Source organism: Oryzias melastigma, linkage group LG24 (genome assembly GCF_002922805.2).
Source record: "Oryzias melastigma strain HK-1 linkage group LG24, ASM292280v2, whole genome shotgun sequence".
NCBI lineage: Eukaryota > Metazoa > Chordata > Actinopteri > Beloniformes > Adrianichthyidae > Oryzias > Oryzias melastigma.
Window position 1 is genome coordinate 22,921,982 of NC_050535.1, and position 14,872 is coordinate 22,936,853.

The 14,872-nt window shown below is 38.3% G+C and overlaps 1 protein-coding gene across 2 annotated transcripts in view; it reads right to left on the minus strand.

Annotated features, from left to right (window-relative positions):
• Positions 1–6,262: 6,262 nt before the first annotated feature.
• The window catches only part of sertad2b (SERTA domain containing 2b), an 18,062-nt gene continuing 9,452 nt past the window's right edge, over positions 6,263–14,872 (minus strand). For both annotated transcript variants that reach the window (XM_024259987.2, XM_024259986.2), the window contains exon 2: positions 6,263–9,494. In XM_024259987.2, the coding sequence (XP_024115755.1) occupies positions 8,255–9,494 (1,240 nt within the window). In that variant the 3' untranslated portion in view covers positions 6,263–8,254. The remainder of the gene's footprint in view (positions 9,495–14,872) is intronic.

The window sequence follows — 14,872 nt, forward strand, 5'->3', positions numbered from 1 at the left end:
TTGCAGTAAAAAAAAAAAAAAACATTAACTTTCAAAGTTAATACACTATAACTTTCTGGTTAATTAATGTTGTTTTGATGGCTTTAGTGTTAGTATCTTAAAACATGAGGGTGTTGCTGTTCATCCCTGAGCAACCATCTTGCTTTAATGTAAACTAGTTTAGAGACTGCACAGATGCGCACTCTTCTGGTGGTGAGCGATACTTCCTATTTTTCTGTTTATAGTTAGTTCCATAAAGAGCCAGCAGATGGCAGTATAGGTTCCTTTGGTGTAGTGATACCGGGTAGGGCTGGGTTGAAAAAAATTGATTAATCGATTTAAGGTTAATAGACCAATAATCGATTCATTATAGACATAAATCCATTTAGCACATAAAGCTAAAGTCCACTAGTTTGATGCTAACGTTTAATGGAATTCCCCATAGGCTGATGCTAACGCCTGGTCGACCTAAACATACATTGCTGACTTAATGAACAAATTTATAAACTCACAGGCATGAATTTTTCAAACTCTAATAAGGACATATTTTTAAAGTAACTATTTGTGGTCTAAAACATTGTTTTTTTTTTCCTCATACTGTCTTGTTCTTCTTGAATAAGGTGTGCTGCTAGCGAGATCGCCACCTAGTGGCAAAACTGAAACGCCCTCCAGGAGAAGTAGAACAATGTTTACAATGTTAATGATTGAACATTTTTGTTTGAACTTCTCCGTTAGAGAATCTATGTAGCACTGTATGTTATTAACAATCTCATTATTTAATTAATACATTTTACAGTATGTGAACTGTATCAGATTAAAACAAAAAATTATTTAAATCATATAATAGATTATTAATGTTTTTCTAAACAAATGTGCATAAATGTGTAAACTCAAAACTGAATTTAAGAATTGAAAGAATAGAAATAAATCGGAATCAAATCGATTCTGGACATCATAACCGATACCCAGCCCTAATGCAGAGGCTTTTAAAACAAGACCTTAAATAAATTTTAAAAAGACTTGTTAAAAAAGTGACAAAGCAAACAGAAAAGAGAAAAAAGTTAATATTTCTTAAAAAAATAAATAAATGTATGTATTTATCAACGTTTTTTATCACAATAATCCAGATGTATGAACATCTATTCAGACAGTGAAATACAGTATGTAGATATGCTGGATTATGGTAATAATGCTAATTTTATTTGTAAATTAAATAATATATAATAATAATAATGTGAGTAATAGTAGTGTAATGATAATAATAGGTGCAACTCACCAAAACAAACAAAAGAGTAATGTTTCCCTCAGTTGAGGGTGTCTTATGGCAGGAAAATGATTCCAGTTTTTGTGGTGTAAACATTTTCACATTGTAACTGTATAGACAAATATCAATAAAAACACACTGTCATTTGTGAAGTCATGTACCAGAAAAACACAATGAACACAAACTCCAATCAGAGTCAAACCTGTTCGTGAAACGACTCTTTAAATTAAATAATCAAATCTTTTAGTTCCTTTATTAAATTCTGGATTTTAAAACCCTTTTTTAAACTAAACTTTAAATCATACACTCTCTATTCCTTATAACATTTTCTATTTTACAAGTACACTTTTGTTGTCTTTTCAGAGCTCTTACCAACTGCAGTGAGTCAATATTGAGCAGAGTTTTCAACACTTGTCTGAATTTGCTGCTTGAGTTTAAACAGACTGAAGAAAAAAAAGTCTCAGATGAAACCTAAAAAGATCTGATGCTTTCCTTTGCCTGGTGGCTCTGTAAGAAAAGATAAGTGACCCTTTAAAGGGCAGAACAGTAAGTTCCTTCAGATGAAAACTAGCTTCAGGCTCCAGGATATGACAGAAGATTTCCACTCTGAAGCTTTTAACTGAAAAAAATCTGGATTACAGAGACCTCAAGCTGTCAGTCTCAATAAGTGCATGTACAACTTTATACTGAATAGCAAATTAAAGGGCTGCCCCCCCAGGCCTCATGCTTTTGTGGTGGGGAGCAATGTTTTCTGGTTGTGTTCTTGCAGTTTGTGTTCCTGCACATGTGGGTTTTGTTTATTTATTTTACAGGTGCTTTGGCTTCTCTAAGCTAGAGATCAGATAGAGTGACCAGGTTGTATCAAGACACTAAATCCAGAGGAAATATTCTTGAAAGTAAGATTTATGAAAGAAGATGACTCCACATTTTGTCCATTTTATCTTTTTTATCTTGAACCCATATCAGACTCATTTGGAAGAGCCAGAAGAAATCACGAGAAGAATAAAGCAACTGAACCAAAAAATCTGAATCAGACTGTTTGACTACAAACAGGGATGTCAAAGGACCCTGGAAACCTGACAATAGTTTGCTTCCACTTCTACAGATGTAGCACCAGAGTGGCACCTAAATCTTGACGAATTTTGTCTCATAGTCATCAGATGAATTATTCATTTCAAATCACTTTCTTTCAAATTTATGGTTAAAATAATCTTCAAATGTGAAGAACTCTGCAAAATTAATGGGGTAAAAAATTAAAAATCCCTTTATTTTTCACAAAAATGTAGAATACTGAACTGTGGTGCTACATCCACAATGGGCAAGAACTGCATGTGCGCTCTTGAATGAGCACCACATGTCTGGCGTAAATGTAGAACGACATTCCAGCAATAAGAAGACAGTATAGTGTGTTCACGAATGAACGTTTAAAGGTGCACACAAGGTGTGTTCAACGATACAAAGTTTCATGAACACGCAGTGAGCAGGTGTATCCACACCGGACCAGCGCAGTCACTCAAGTAACGTAACAGCAGGGAGGAGAACCTTGGAGCAGAAAGTCAAAGCGGTGCAAATCCCCCAAATCTTGCTCCAAGCTTTATTGTTTTCTCGACTCTGTACATTATTAGTTAGTTTAAAATGTGCCTATAGTCCGTTCAAGGATTCACATGCAGTGTGATTAAGAATTTGAGTATAGTGTGTTCTTGGATGCTGGAACGTAGCGGCAGATTCTAGCATTTCCAATATATGTACAAAAAAAAATTAACCAACAGCAGGTCAAATATTATTTTGAGCATATTTTAGCATTAACTAAAAAAAGACTTTCATAACAATATTGCAAAAGGAAAACAGGCCAAAGTTAAAATAGTATTACAGCTATGTTTATTTGAAACAAAATACTGTATTTATGGTATATCATACCTACAGCAAAAGGATTGGATAAGTCAGGACAAAAAACAAAAAATATTTCAAAGAACTTCCCAACCATGAAAAAAATAAGCGTATGATTTGTTTTTTTGTTACATTATGAGAAAAGGGTCTAAGTAACTTAATTTGAGTTAATTCTATTATGGTGCTTTAATTGCATGTAAAATTAGATTTTTTATTTTTTTGTTAGTTTGCTAATTATAGTAAAATCAAATTTATGCAATTGGACATCATTCTTTCTTTTTCATCCCCAGTAAATGGAGTGGCAATCAGCTGTGGCATTATTTTAAAACCCATAATTAGTTGGTCTCATCCGTCATCTCACCAGCAAAAGTTTAAAAACAAATCACAATGTTTTAATTTCACCACAGCAAACTCTTTTTTTTTCTTATGCTGAGCATTAAGTCGCGGGTGGAAATGTGCTGATGTAAAATCGATACCAACAGCTCCCTCCAGGAAGAGTCTGTGCTGTAAGCTCCGCCCCCAGACTAACACAACACTCAATTTATCCCCTTATCCAGTGATTATCAGCAAAAAAAATGTTTATTTTAGAAGCAGAATACCGTATGTCTTCCAGTTGTGTCCTGTCGTCAATAAGTTCCAGTTCAAATAGGTGTTTGTCACTTTTTACGCACCGCTCCTTTAAGGTTAATATTAATTTCTCTGTCATGATCAATTTTCAAACGGTTGGCACTTCCATGAATTAAAAGTGATGCCATCCATACGTACTGGACTCCCTGATTGGTCAAAGTTCATGCATTCCATGGCCAGTATGTAGAGCCAGAAAGCAGTTGTAGAAACTTGCTACACTTAAACACGAGAGTTTTGAACATGGAAGCCTAAAACGCACATTTACAGGCGTCTCATAGACTTTTCATTGGTAGTGGTCAATGGAATGAGGTTGCAGAGGACAGTGTGAACATAGCTCAGCAATGTATAACGTTTTCTGCTGTATTCTTTGGTCTTTAAACACGTCTCTCTTCAATCAGTTTTTAGAAGATGAAATGATGCGTCTTTCTTTCACAGAAACAGTTTCAGCTGCTGCTTCCAGGCATGAATTGTACTCTGCAGGCTGGTGGTTATTTCCAGCGCTCAGGCTGCACAGCTGTGAGGGGAAAGGGACAGCCTGTCTCTGTTGGTGGAAGAAGGCAAAGTTAAACTCAACTTAGCAACACCGGCGCTGAGGTCAGCGAGGACAATGCAGACAGCAGCATGCAAAGGAGGCTGGGAGCTGCTCTCTTCAGACGATGTGAGAAACCAAGTCTCCTTGTACCTTGAATTTATGGTCTACTTACAGTTCATTTACGATTTCTTTCACACATTGTTGTCAGAAGTCTGAATTGTGAAGTGAAGTTTTGGCACAGTTACAATAAGATCTACCTCGTTTCCAAGTACTTCACATCCTTGTGCCCTTATTTTGGACCAATAGCTGCACTGCCGACCTTTCTTCTAACCCAAATACAATCATGTTTTCCTGTTTGACTTCATTGATGGTTGGTCCTTTGAATTGTGGCCATCAGGGTCTAGGTTTATACGTCTATGGACACTATGGGATTTTGGCTTCTTGGAACCAGAGGGTGCTTCCTGTTCGGAACACCAAGGGGGAGGGGTCGCTCGATCCAGTTCTCATATACAGTCAGTGGTTAAAACTGTTGTGAACCACCGTAATTTCATCTGCATTGTTAGGTCTGCAGCAGAGCTCAGGCAAACTCTTGACACCTGATTAAGGAAACTATGGAGACAAACTGAACACAAATTGAATTGAAACATGGACACAAAACCACATTACACACAAATCCTATGTGAGACTCTTCACGTCTCAATGACTCCAAGATGTGTAAATGATGCGTTCAAATGCAGCTAGAATGCTGGGTAAGCAGAGTTGTCTTATCAGTCGCTTTGAACTTAGATTGTGAATGATATCTGGTAAAAAGGTAAAAATGTATTAGTCCTGTCAATCGATTTAAAAACATAATCAGAATAATCATACTTTTGGGTTGTTATTAATCACAATGTTTTATTAGGTACATTTTATATGACAATATAATGGATAGTCAATATATGTCAGAATATGATTCACACCTTTAAAACTTTAAATTAACTTTTCCTTCATGTTCTGGACAAAAACAAGCAGTAAGAGGTGAATTTTCTCTCTGAACTGATGCTGTATTTAACCAATCGTGACAATCAGCATGTAGGTTGCTCTCCTTTGCCGCTGCAGTGGAGGCTCAGTGATGCTTTGTCATTTTACAGTGTCAATGCGCCAGACCAAAGATGAAATAATCTGGTTTTTATGATTCAAGCAAAAAAAAAAAAAAAAAAAAGAATAAAGTACTAAAAACCAATTGAAAATCCTTTTTTTTGTATCACGTGCCTCAACGGTAACAGCGGGGTCTACCATGTTTCCACTTTCTTAAACAGATATGTCATGAGAATTAGTATAACAAAGTTTAAATGTGTGATTTTAAAACACTCAACACTAAAGTTACTCCATTCTCATCGCTCCCTCACAGCTTTGCTTTCCCTGCCAACGCCTTCATCGCGGGGCTCTTCCACGAATGCCAGTCTCCAGTCACGGCGATAACAGGCAGCAGGAGGTCCTCAAATCAAGAATTACGCACACACACATCGAATGAGACTATATCCTGGGGGGTGTCAAACTCAATCACACCGGAGGCCAAAATCCAAAGCACACCTTAGGTTACGGGCCGAACAGGATAAACATTTTTAGAACACACCAAAACTAAATTTTAACTATAAAAATCTAATATTTGAACCTTTACTATGGGTAAAAACATGCAGGAATATTATTCCATAATAAATCAACTTAAACCTTAAATAACTTTAAATATTTTAGTATTTTGTCAAAATTATACAGGTTAGAAATAAGTGCAAGATACCATCGGGTCAATAATAACAATAAAATAAAATGATCTGGAGGGCCGGATTCGGTCCCCGGGGCCTTGACTTTGCCACATTCTATATCCTCCCCATAGTAAACGGGGTCTGCTACAGGCTAGCAAGAACCACAATGTGCCTTTAAATGTACGACTAACTTCACCCACACATCTAAACCAAAAACAAAAGCAGGACATGTGATACTTAATACAGTTTATTGTTTCTTTGTCTCACAAGTGTTCACAAATTACAAAAGTAAGACTGCTTCAAATTCAGAAATTCATATACAGATGGTCATTTATTTACAGTTCTAGTCAAAAGCTTATAGAATCCCACTTGCTTGAAAACTGTGGTACGTATACAAGATCTTGACTAGCATGGTAATATATTTATATATATATGTATATAACCCCTACAGTGACAAGCAATCTCACACTGTCTTTGTGTTGCATAGAAAAAGGCACAGCTCGGAGGTCTGCATAAAATACAGCTGATGGAGGACGTGCACTCGGTCCTCATCTGCTGCCTTGCTCAGACAGCGCTAACACCAGCGCAGCGTTGAACACTGAAGTCGTGGGGACTTGTTCATACTGTGTACTTTTGGCATTGAAGCGTCCGTGACGGGCTTTGGAATCTTGAAAGGTGAAGGTTGGAAACAGGCTTCCCGGATATTGCTGTGTGAACTGTTTGACCTCAACTGAAAAATATTTCAAAGTATAAAAGATATAAAATGTCATCATCCAACTTAAAAAAGAAGAAAACAATCAAAAAGTAACTGAGGGATAAAGAAGACTACATTTGTTTATATATATATTAAAAAAAATGGCTTCCACCCATAATTCCACACTTGGATACATTCCTATTTAGGTACATTCCTACCACACATTATGTACACACCTTTACAATCCATTTACTCATTTCACATCAAAATAAATATATTTACACAAACAAGACAAAAAAGGAATAAATAATTTGAGTTAAAAACAAGAAAACGAGCAATATTTCCACAAAGAACACGCAGTCGTCAGCAAAAAGGTTGTGCTAATTTCACTTTTTAGTTTAGAATTTCTTTAAAAATTGCTAAACTATTTTTTAATTAGTAGAATCTTAAGGCTTAATCATGAATTATTTGTTTTTTTAATAAAATAATCTTTGACGATCAGAACCTTCTTGTTTAGCATTCTTCAGCTGGACCAAACCTCTCACAGGGTTTTCATGAGTGGACCTCCTCGCTTTTCGTGGCTCATTTGAATTGCACTGTAGTGGAGACTGATAACCAGCTCACATGACCAAGCTGATGTAAAACAGTGACTGGAAGTTTGAGCATACCAATAAGGCCTGGAGAGAAAGAAGGTCCTCGACTAAATTTGCAAACAGAAAAAAAATGTCTCACCTGTAAAAAAAGTTTCACCTGTAAAACAAATAACCACTAACAATCATTTTAGGCCTAAAAAGTTAATCCTGAAGATCAGTACAACAATTTTAAAATTTGCTTTATATCTAAAAACATTGGAAATAAAATACAATATTAAATAACTATCATTTGATCGTATGAAATAACCTTAACTGATTTATTACTGTGCATTAAATTAAAACAAACACAGAGGATTGACCTGTCTAGACGGCTAAAGTTAAACTGAAAGACGATGCTGCACAAACAGGAAGTGAACAAGTGGTCGTCTGAAAGGCACTTGCTTTGCTGAGAGCCTAAATTACAGAGAGTGTGCCTCTCTTTACCTGTGACATGTTCCCAACATTATGGTTTGATTACAAACAAATTTTAAAATAAAAAATAAAAGTTTTTTTTTTTTTACAATTACTTTTATGGTTAAGGCTTAGGTTAAAGTTTAGAAAGTGGATTAACTTTAGGGCAACAAAAGATGGGAATTGATAAAGTACTCGATCATCATATGTACAAGTCATTTGTGTGTTTGTGTTTGTCGGCCCATTATTTTCATGTGTGTGTAAAGGCGAGCACAGAGCATGCACAGTGTTGTGTAGTAGTTGTCATTGCAGAACTGACATCACATTTGATGTTTACAATTATTGACCTTTAAAGAGTTTTTTTTTTTTAAAGGAGACATCTAAAATCAAAAATCACATAATCACAAGTGGAACCAGAAAAGTCAGAAATATTCCCAAATTTCCAGTTCGGTTTGTCCAAAAATATTCAGAGATTTTTGAAACCAGTCATGAACCCACCAGCACCTCCATTATGTGGTCCAGTTCTGTCAGATCAATTTTGAAAGGCTGATTGGCTGAAACTTGGGGGGCGGGGCCACTGTACGGCGACGTCAGTGATTTGAGGAGGTCGTCTGGTGCTCGTTTGGCGAGGCCAGCCGCTGTGGCGGCGCCCGTGGCTCCCGTCGCTGTGCAGGTGTCAAAGTCATACATGGACGTGTCAATGTCAGCAAACAGGACATCATCCAGTGCCAAGTCTGAGAGGAACCCCGAGGACGAGGAGGGGGAGGCAGAGTGGGAGGGGGCGGTGTCGGCTAAACCAGAAGGGGTCACTGCGGGTACAACGTCCATCTGCCGAAACTCCGCATGGCGGCTCTCTACGAGGAAAACCGCTGCCGCCGCCTCTGGTTTAACTCCCATGGTCCTCAAGTCTCTGACTGGGGGCGTTTCGGAGGGGGGCGCCAGCTGAGGGATCTGGGTAGTTGCGGGGGAGGTAGACATGGTCGTAGTATTAGCTGCAGTCCTCGTTATGGCTGTGGAAGGGGCCAAGTCCATTCTGTCGGAGCAGAAAGTGTCATTCGATGAAACAAGCACAGGTGAGAGGGAGGATGACGAGCCCAGGAGCGCTGCGGGAGGAGGCGGGGGTGGGGACAAGGGAGGAGTTGGTGGGGAGGGGGTACAGAAGGCAGGATCTCCACCGTCCTCCTCCAGCAATGAGGCCGGCGTGAGGCAGGCTTCCAAAGGGGCGGCGCTGGCTTCAACGTGAGGGGGGCAGGCTGGGGGTGCCTGGCAGTTGGGAGGCACCATTGGGTGGGGCGAAAGCGGCGGGGCCATCGCCGGCATCAACACAGGTGAAGGCTGGGATGACGGCGCTGCCACTGAAAAATTCCCGAACGATGGCGGAGCCTCACGGAAGCCCTCATCCATGGGGTCGTCGGGCGGGGGCGAGGGGGGCAGGAACAGCGGCCGCAGGGAGCCCTCCTGTTTGAGCTCCTCCTGGATGCGCCGGAGCATGTTGTTGATGAGGACCCGCCGCTCCAGCCGGGGCTCGGCGAGCGGTCGCTGGCTGTACAGCTTCATCAGGGAGATGTTGAAGATGGTCTGTCGCTGTAGGGTGTACGACACCTTAGAGAGACCCTCGGGGCAATTTTCTAGCCCTCCCCCCGCCAGCGACCCCTCCATCGTTTTGCCTTCCACACCCTCTTCATCCTCATCCAGCTTTCGCTTCGCACCTTTACTGAACATATATCTGAAACACACAAAAAGAAGTACAAATTATTTAGAAGTCAGATAAAAAGTCAAAGACCCAGAAGCATATAAATACAGTAACTCCAGTTCATCGGGACTTAGAAGTTACAGCGATCCCTTGTTTGTGGTGGGGGTTACTTTCTTAAGCAAAAGTGAACAGTGATACAGCGTCAGAACACTGTATTAGCGTTTATGTGCAAACAGTTGTGTTGAGTGTGTTTGTAACGCACATTTGTGTGTAATAAAAGTCTAACTGAAGATTAGTAGCTAACGTTTTTCACACAAGTCAAACTTACCAATTTAGACCTTGTGGTCAAAAAAAGAAAAAAAAAAGAAAGTTTTATTTTTGATGACATTGTTGTATGAAAAAAAAAAAACTTTTTGATTTTGTCCATGAAGAATAAACTGCATTCACTGCTGACTGGTATGTTACAGATTCCACAAATTTCCACTGCAAACCAACTCGAACAAGACACCATTAAACCAAATTGTTGGAAAAGTCAATCGTTGCAAAGTTCTCCACTCATCCCCCCCTGAAAAGAAAAATGACATAACCAATTTAATATTTTTTGTTAAATTAATAATAAAATCATTTGACACCTAACTGAGAAAATCAACCAACAACAAATCAAATCAAACTTCTAAAATTTTTTGATATTAATTACAGAGTTAATGAATACCTCAAGATATTTGAAGATTCTGCTTTATTTTAATTTAAAACATTTTGTGTGTGACTGTGCTGTAGCCAGAGATGCCTGTGGGTTGGACGCTTTCCTCAGATGTTTTAGCGCCTGTAAGTGGTCCAACAAACGCCGCTGATCAGATTCAGCAGGTACGTCTTTGGGCTGAAACCAAGAGAACCAAACCACTCTGGATTTTTCAACACTGAAAAATGATGGAATCGTTCTGCTGCCTACTGTAACCCAGAACACACACACACGCATATGCTATATTATATAAAAGCAGAATTCCCGGCTGTGATTCTGGATCACAGTTTAGATTTAAAGCCTGTCCCTCCACATTTCCTACAGTGAATTAGAAGGTGTCATGCCTGAGGGGGGGCAGATGCATACAGTAGTCCATAAAAGCAAATATTTCAAATGGTTTGATGATTGTCTGCCTCCAACGAAACCACATTGCTGCTACCAGGAAAGAAAGAATAACAGGAAGGCTTCACTGCAGTGTGCTTGACTTTAATCCAGGCTGACAGGCTCACTCAGCCAATCGCAGCTCACTTACTGCGCATGTGCGCCCGTGCACATTCACACGCACGTATTAATCCACACACAGGAAGTGTAAGCTGCAGGCCCAGTCATCACGACCGGCTGGTTGCCATGACAAACAGAGTCAGCTGGGAATTCACCCAAAGACATGACAAAGAATGAAGCGGGAGGGGGTGGTGGAGGTGGAGAGAGAGGACACGTTTGTGTGGGGGTGGTACTTGAGGGGGGGCAGGAAGGAAGAGAATAAAGACCTGGAAGTGGAGGAGGACACGAGGGAAGAGGAGGAGTAGGTAAAGGAGTGGATCCTCCTCGTCTAACTGAGTTCACTTTAGTGCTGATGTAAACCAACAAAAATGCATTAGAACAACAAAACCACACAACAATCTGAACAGGTCTAACCCCAAAGAACTGATAGTTTCAACTAGGGGTAAAATTAGTCGACTAATCGATGACTAATCGACTATTAAAATAGTCGCAGATTAATGTAATAGTCGATTAGTTGTTACTTCATATTATATGAAGTCAGAGTGAAGAAAAGTTGAACAAACTTGTGAGAGTTCACCACCAAAAAATTACTTTATTTATATTTGAGTTAGTGAGACCAAAATTTTATCTTTTGTGAAAAATAGTACCTCGTTTCAGATGCCAAACTCATTAGGGAGAGAGAAGGAATATACTTTCCATCAAACTCATTTTGACAGGTGACCTTTGACCCTATACAGTACACACTTTAAATATAAAATTGATATTAAGTTAAAGTTATTACATCATCTTGAGGGGCGGGGCACCTGTCAAAACGAGTTTGATGGAACGTATATTCCTCATCTCTCCATCATTTGATTTCATCTTGTTTTAATCCCAGAAACTAATGAAGGACAGAGGTTGCACGATTCATTAAAAGTTTAATAAACTACAATCTTAATTGTCTTTATTTGTAGTTAGTTTAAAGCTAATGATGGTTAAGATGTGTGCTTTACATCCACTTTGCAACTGACCCAATTAGTCGACTAATCGGACAAAATAATCTGTGATCAGTTGATTAAAATAATTTCAACAACCTTTTAGCTGAACTATTCCTCCCCAACTTTCCTCAATAAGTTGTTTTTTTGCTAAAAATAAAAAAAAAAGTGAGTCAGAACAACAAACTAATCTCAATGCAGGTCGGCCTAACTAACATGGGTTAGGCAGCCTGCTTGTAAATCAGTTGGTTAGACATTCAAAGACCCATAACCACTGAGTGTCCATAAATCTAAAACTTACTGTAAGTGGTTTTGGACAAAAGTATCAGCTAAATGCTATGTAGTGACAGGCAGTGGTACTTAGATCAAAGTTTATGTCAACTTTAAGAGCCCAAAAATTTTAATAGTGGCTTTTAACACATCCCTATATTTGTAATTAAGAAGTCAATTTAGTAATAGAGCTTGATGTTAAAATATTGTGACGTTTATGCACAAAAATATTCTGATCTTATCCAGAGGAAGACGTCAATCCCTCCCATTACCTTTTTCAAAATAAGGTCATAAACTGCAGTGGGACATAATGTTATTTTGAATTTTTAAGTATGTCAATGTGCTAATTGCAACAGCACAAAGAGAGGCATGGAAGTACATGCTGTATTTTTGACAGTTTGATTGCTGCTCCCATCAGCTGGAAGACTTAGTTAAATAAAGCTTTCTCTCCAGTTTGTAGTCCACAGTCTTTAGGGGAGGGAACTGGATGGGAAAAGCAGGAGAGTAAGTTTCATGGTTCCACTACAAGAAGAAGCAAAAATGGGCTTGTTTTAAATGAAATGTCTTGCTAGGAAACATCAAGTGAACATATCACTGGATGAGGGGTAGCTGATATCAGCATTTACATTGTTTTACAGAAGTAACTGACAGCTCTGAAATCTGCATGTTTAATCTCCCTCGCCAAAACACTCAATCGTTAGAGTAAGTTTTACTGCTCTTCATGGACAACTAACTCTGTTCAATATGAGACAATGAATAAAAACAATATTTATAAAATAAAACAATAATTTCTAACCCAGTGAAAAAATGCTTTTCTGTAAACTTCCACTTGTTCCTTTTAGATAAAAAGGATGGATGTTGGAAAAGTGGTAGGAGCCATAGAGTATTTTAATGTAAATTTGTATTAACATACAAAATATATAAAATATAAACTGAATAAGGAGTTAATTTGCCTATAAACTGATATTACTACATCATTTTTTTAACTGGATCTTTATTTTCTCAAATAATTTAACTTTTTTCCAGTCCACTTTAAATCCTGTGTTCAGATGCACTGAGATAAACTCTATTAAGTAGAACTAACTAAAGGAAAGAAATATCTTAGGACAACCATATAAATTACTGTTGCATGAAGTTATGAAAACATACAGACCAAAATTTGTAGCAAAAGTTTGTAAACATCTTTGAAGCCTTTTATTTTATAAATCCAGAGCAATACACAGACAATAGCAGTCTAACTTATTTTTTTTGTTTTTTTTTAACAAAAACCTAGAAGCATTGAATTAAAATGGTGCTGATATTAAACTTCATCAGATTGGATTTTTTTAAATAAATTCTAAAATAACTAAGAAACTAAACATGACCATGAGAAAATCTTTATGGTTTACATAAAGGTTTACATCTTCACAAAAAACTGCCCTAATACCTACAGAAAACCAAATTACCAAGCACAGAGTTGTATACCATCTCAAAATGAGAGTTTTAGAAATGATTGAAACATGAAACCCCAATTAAAAAAAAAGAAACAAACATCTTGATCTGTTAAAAACATTTAAGGTAAGGTGATTTTGCTCCTTTAATATACTGAAACTGATGACAGGAAACTAAAAAAGCAGAAAAAGCCTAAATTAACCCAGAATTTAGACATTTTTGAGTGTTTCTATGTTTACAGCAAAAATCCAACAGGTTCTATTGTTCACTTCAACTCAGATTGACTCATTTTCACATGAAACATCACTGCTAGAGGTGGTTTTGGGTAATATTTCTGCGACGGAACCTTGGTGATAGTTTGAAGCAGTTTGTGGGTGTGTGATTGAGAGGCGAAGCAGCTGCGCATGTCTGACTCACCGAGGGTGTTTGGACTCCAGCATTTACACACAGACATACCAGAGCTGCCCCACCCCACACATTCCACGTCACCGTGCTCGCCTCCTGTCCCTTTTACTTCACAGCTACCTCCTTTCTTCTCAACCTTCTCTTTTACCTGCCTCCATCCTCTCCGTTCCCACTGCCTTGCACTCACACGCGCCACAGGCCGAGGTCTGAGTTATGTCTGTGCAATCCTGACGCTGGAAAACATGTCGTAAATGGCTGGAGGAGATAGCATCCAGCAGTGGAGGAGTGCCGGGTACTAAAATAGAGCCATGGTTGTTCTGACTTAGGATGGATCCCCGTTATGTGCCCAACAACAAGGCATTCAGCTAAAATAGTAAAAAAAAAAAAAAAAAACAAAGACTTCATGAGGAATCATGTAAAAAGCATGATTCTCTAAGCATGATGCCTTAAATTTGAGAAAAAAAGGTCAGAAAAACAGTAATTTTACTATGAAATGAAGCATAATACAGCAGAACTGTGATAAATGTCCACAAAAACGAGCAAAAATGTGATTTATTGGTTGATTAAGGCTGGAAAATATATTAATTGGTCATAATACTTTAAGTACCCACTAGCTTAGTTTGTTAGGAGAAAATATGGCTTACAGATTTAACAAAAGTAAACAAAACAATAAAAATAACAAAATGTCCTTTTCTTCTTAAAAAAAAAAAATCACTTCACCAAAGAAAACTGATAAATATTCGGAGGGATTTTTGGAAAATTGGTAAGCTTCACACTGCACTTCCTCCATGCAGGAACTTTCTAGTGGTTTTCTGCAGTTACTACAGCTGACACAGCAGATGTTGTTCCACCTATCATCTGAGAGGATGATGACGTGTGAGCGAAGCGGCGGGAAGGAGGTGATGGATGCGGTGATGTTTTATTTGGCTAAAGACTCTGTTCCTTTCAAAGTAGCATAAAACGAAGCAATGAAAGCACTAATTCACATGGTGAAGCCCAGGTTTGCACTGACACACCTGCCAAAGCAGAAATTCGCCCAAAGCGCAGAGGGGTTGCTGGGGATTTTGAGCTGCTTCTAAGAGAATTTCAAT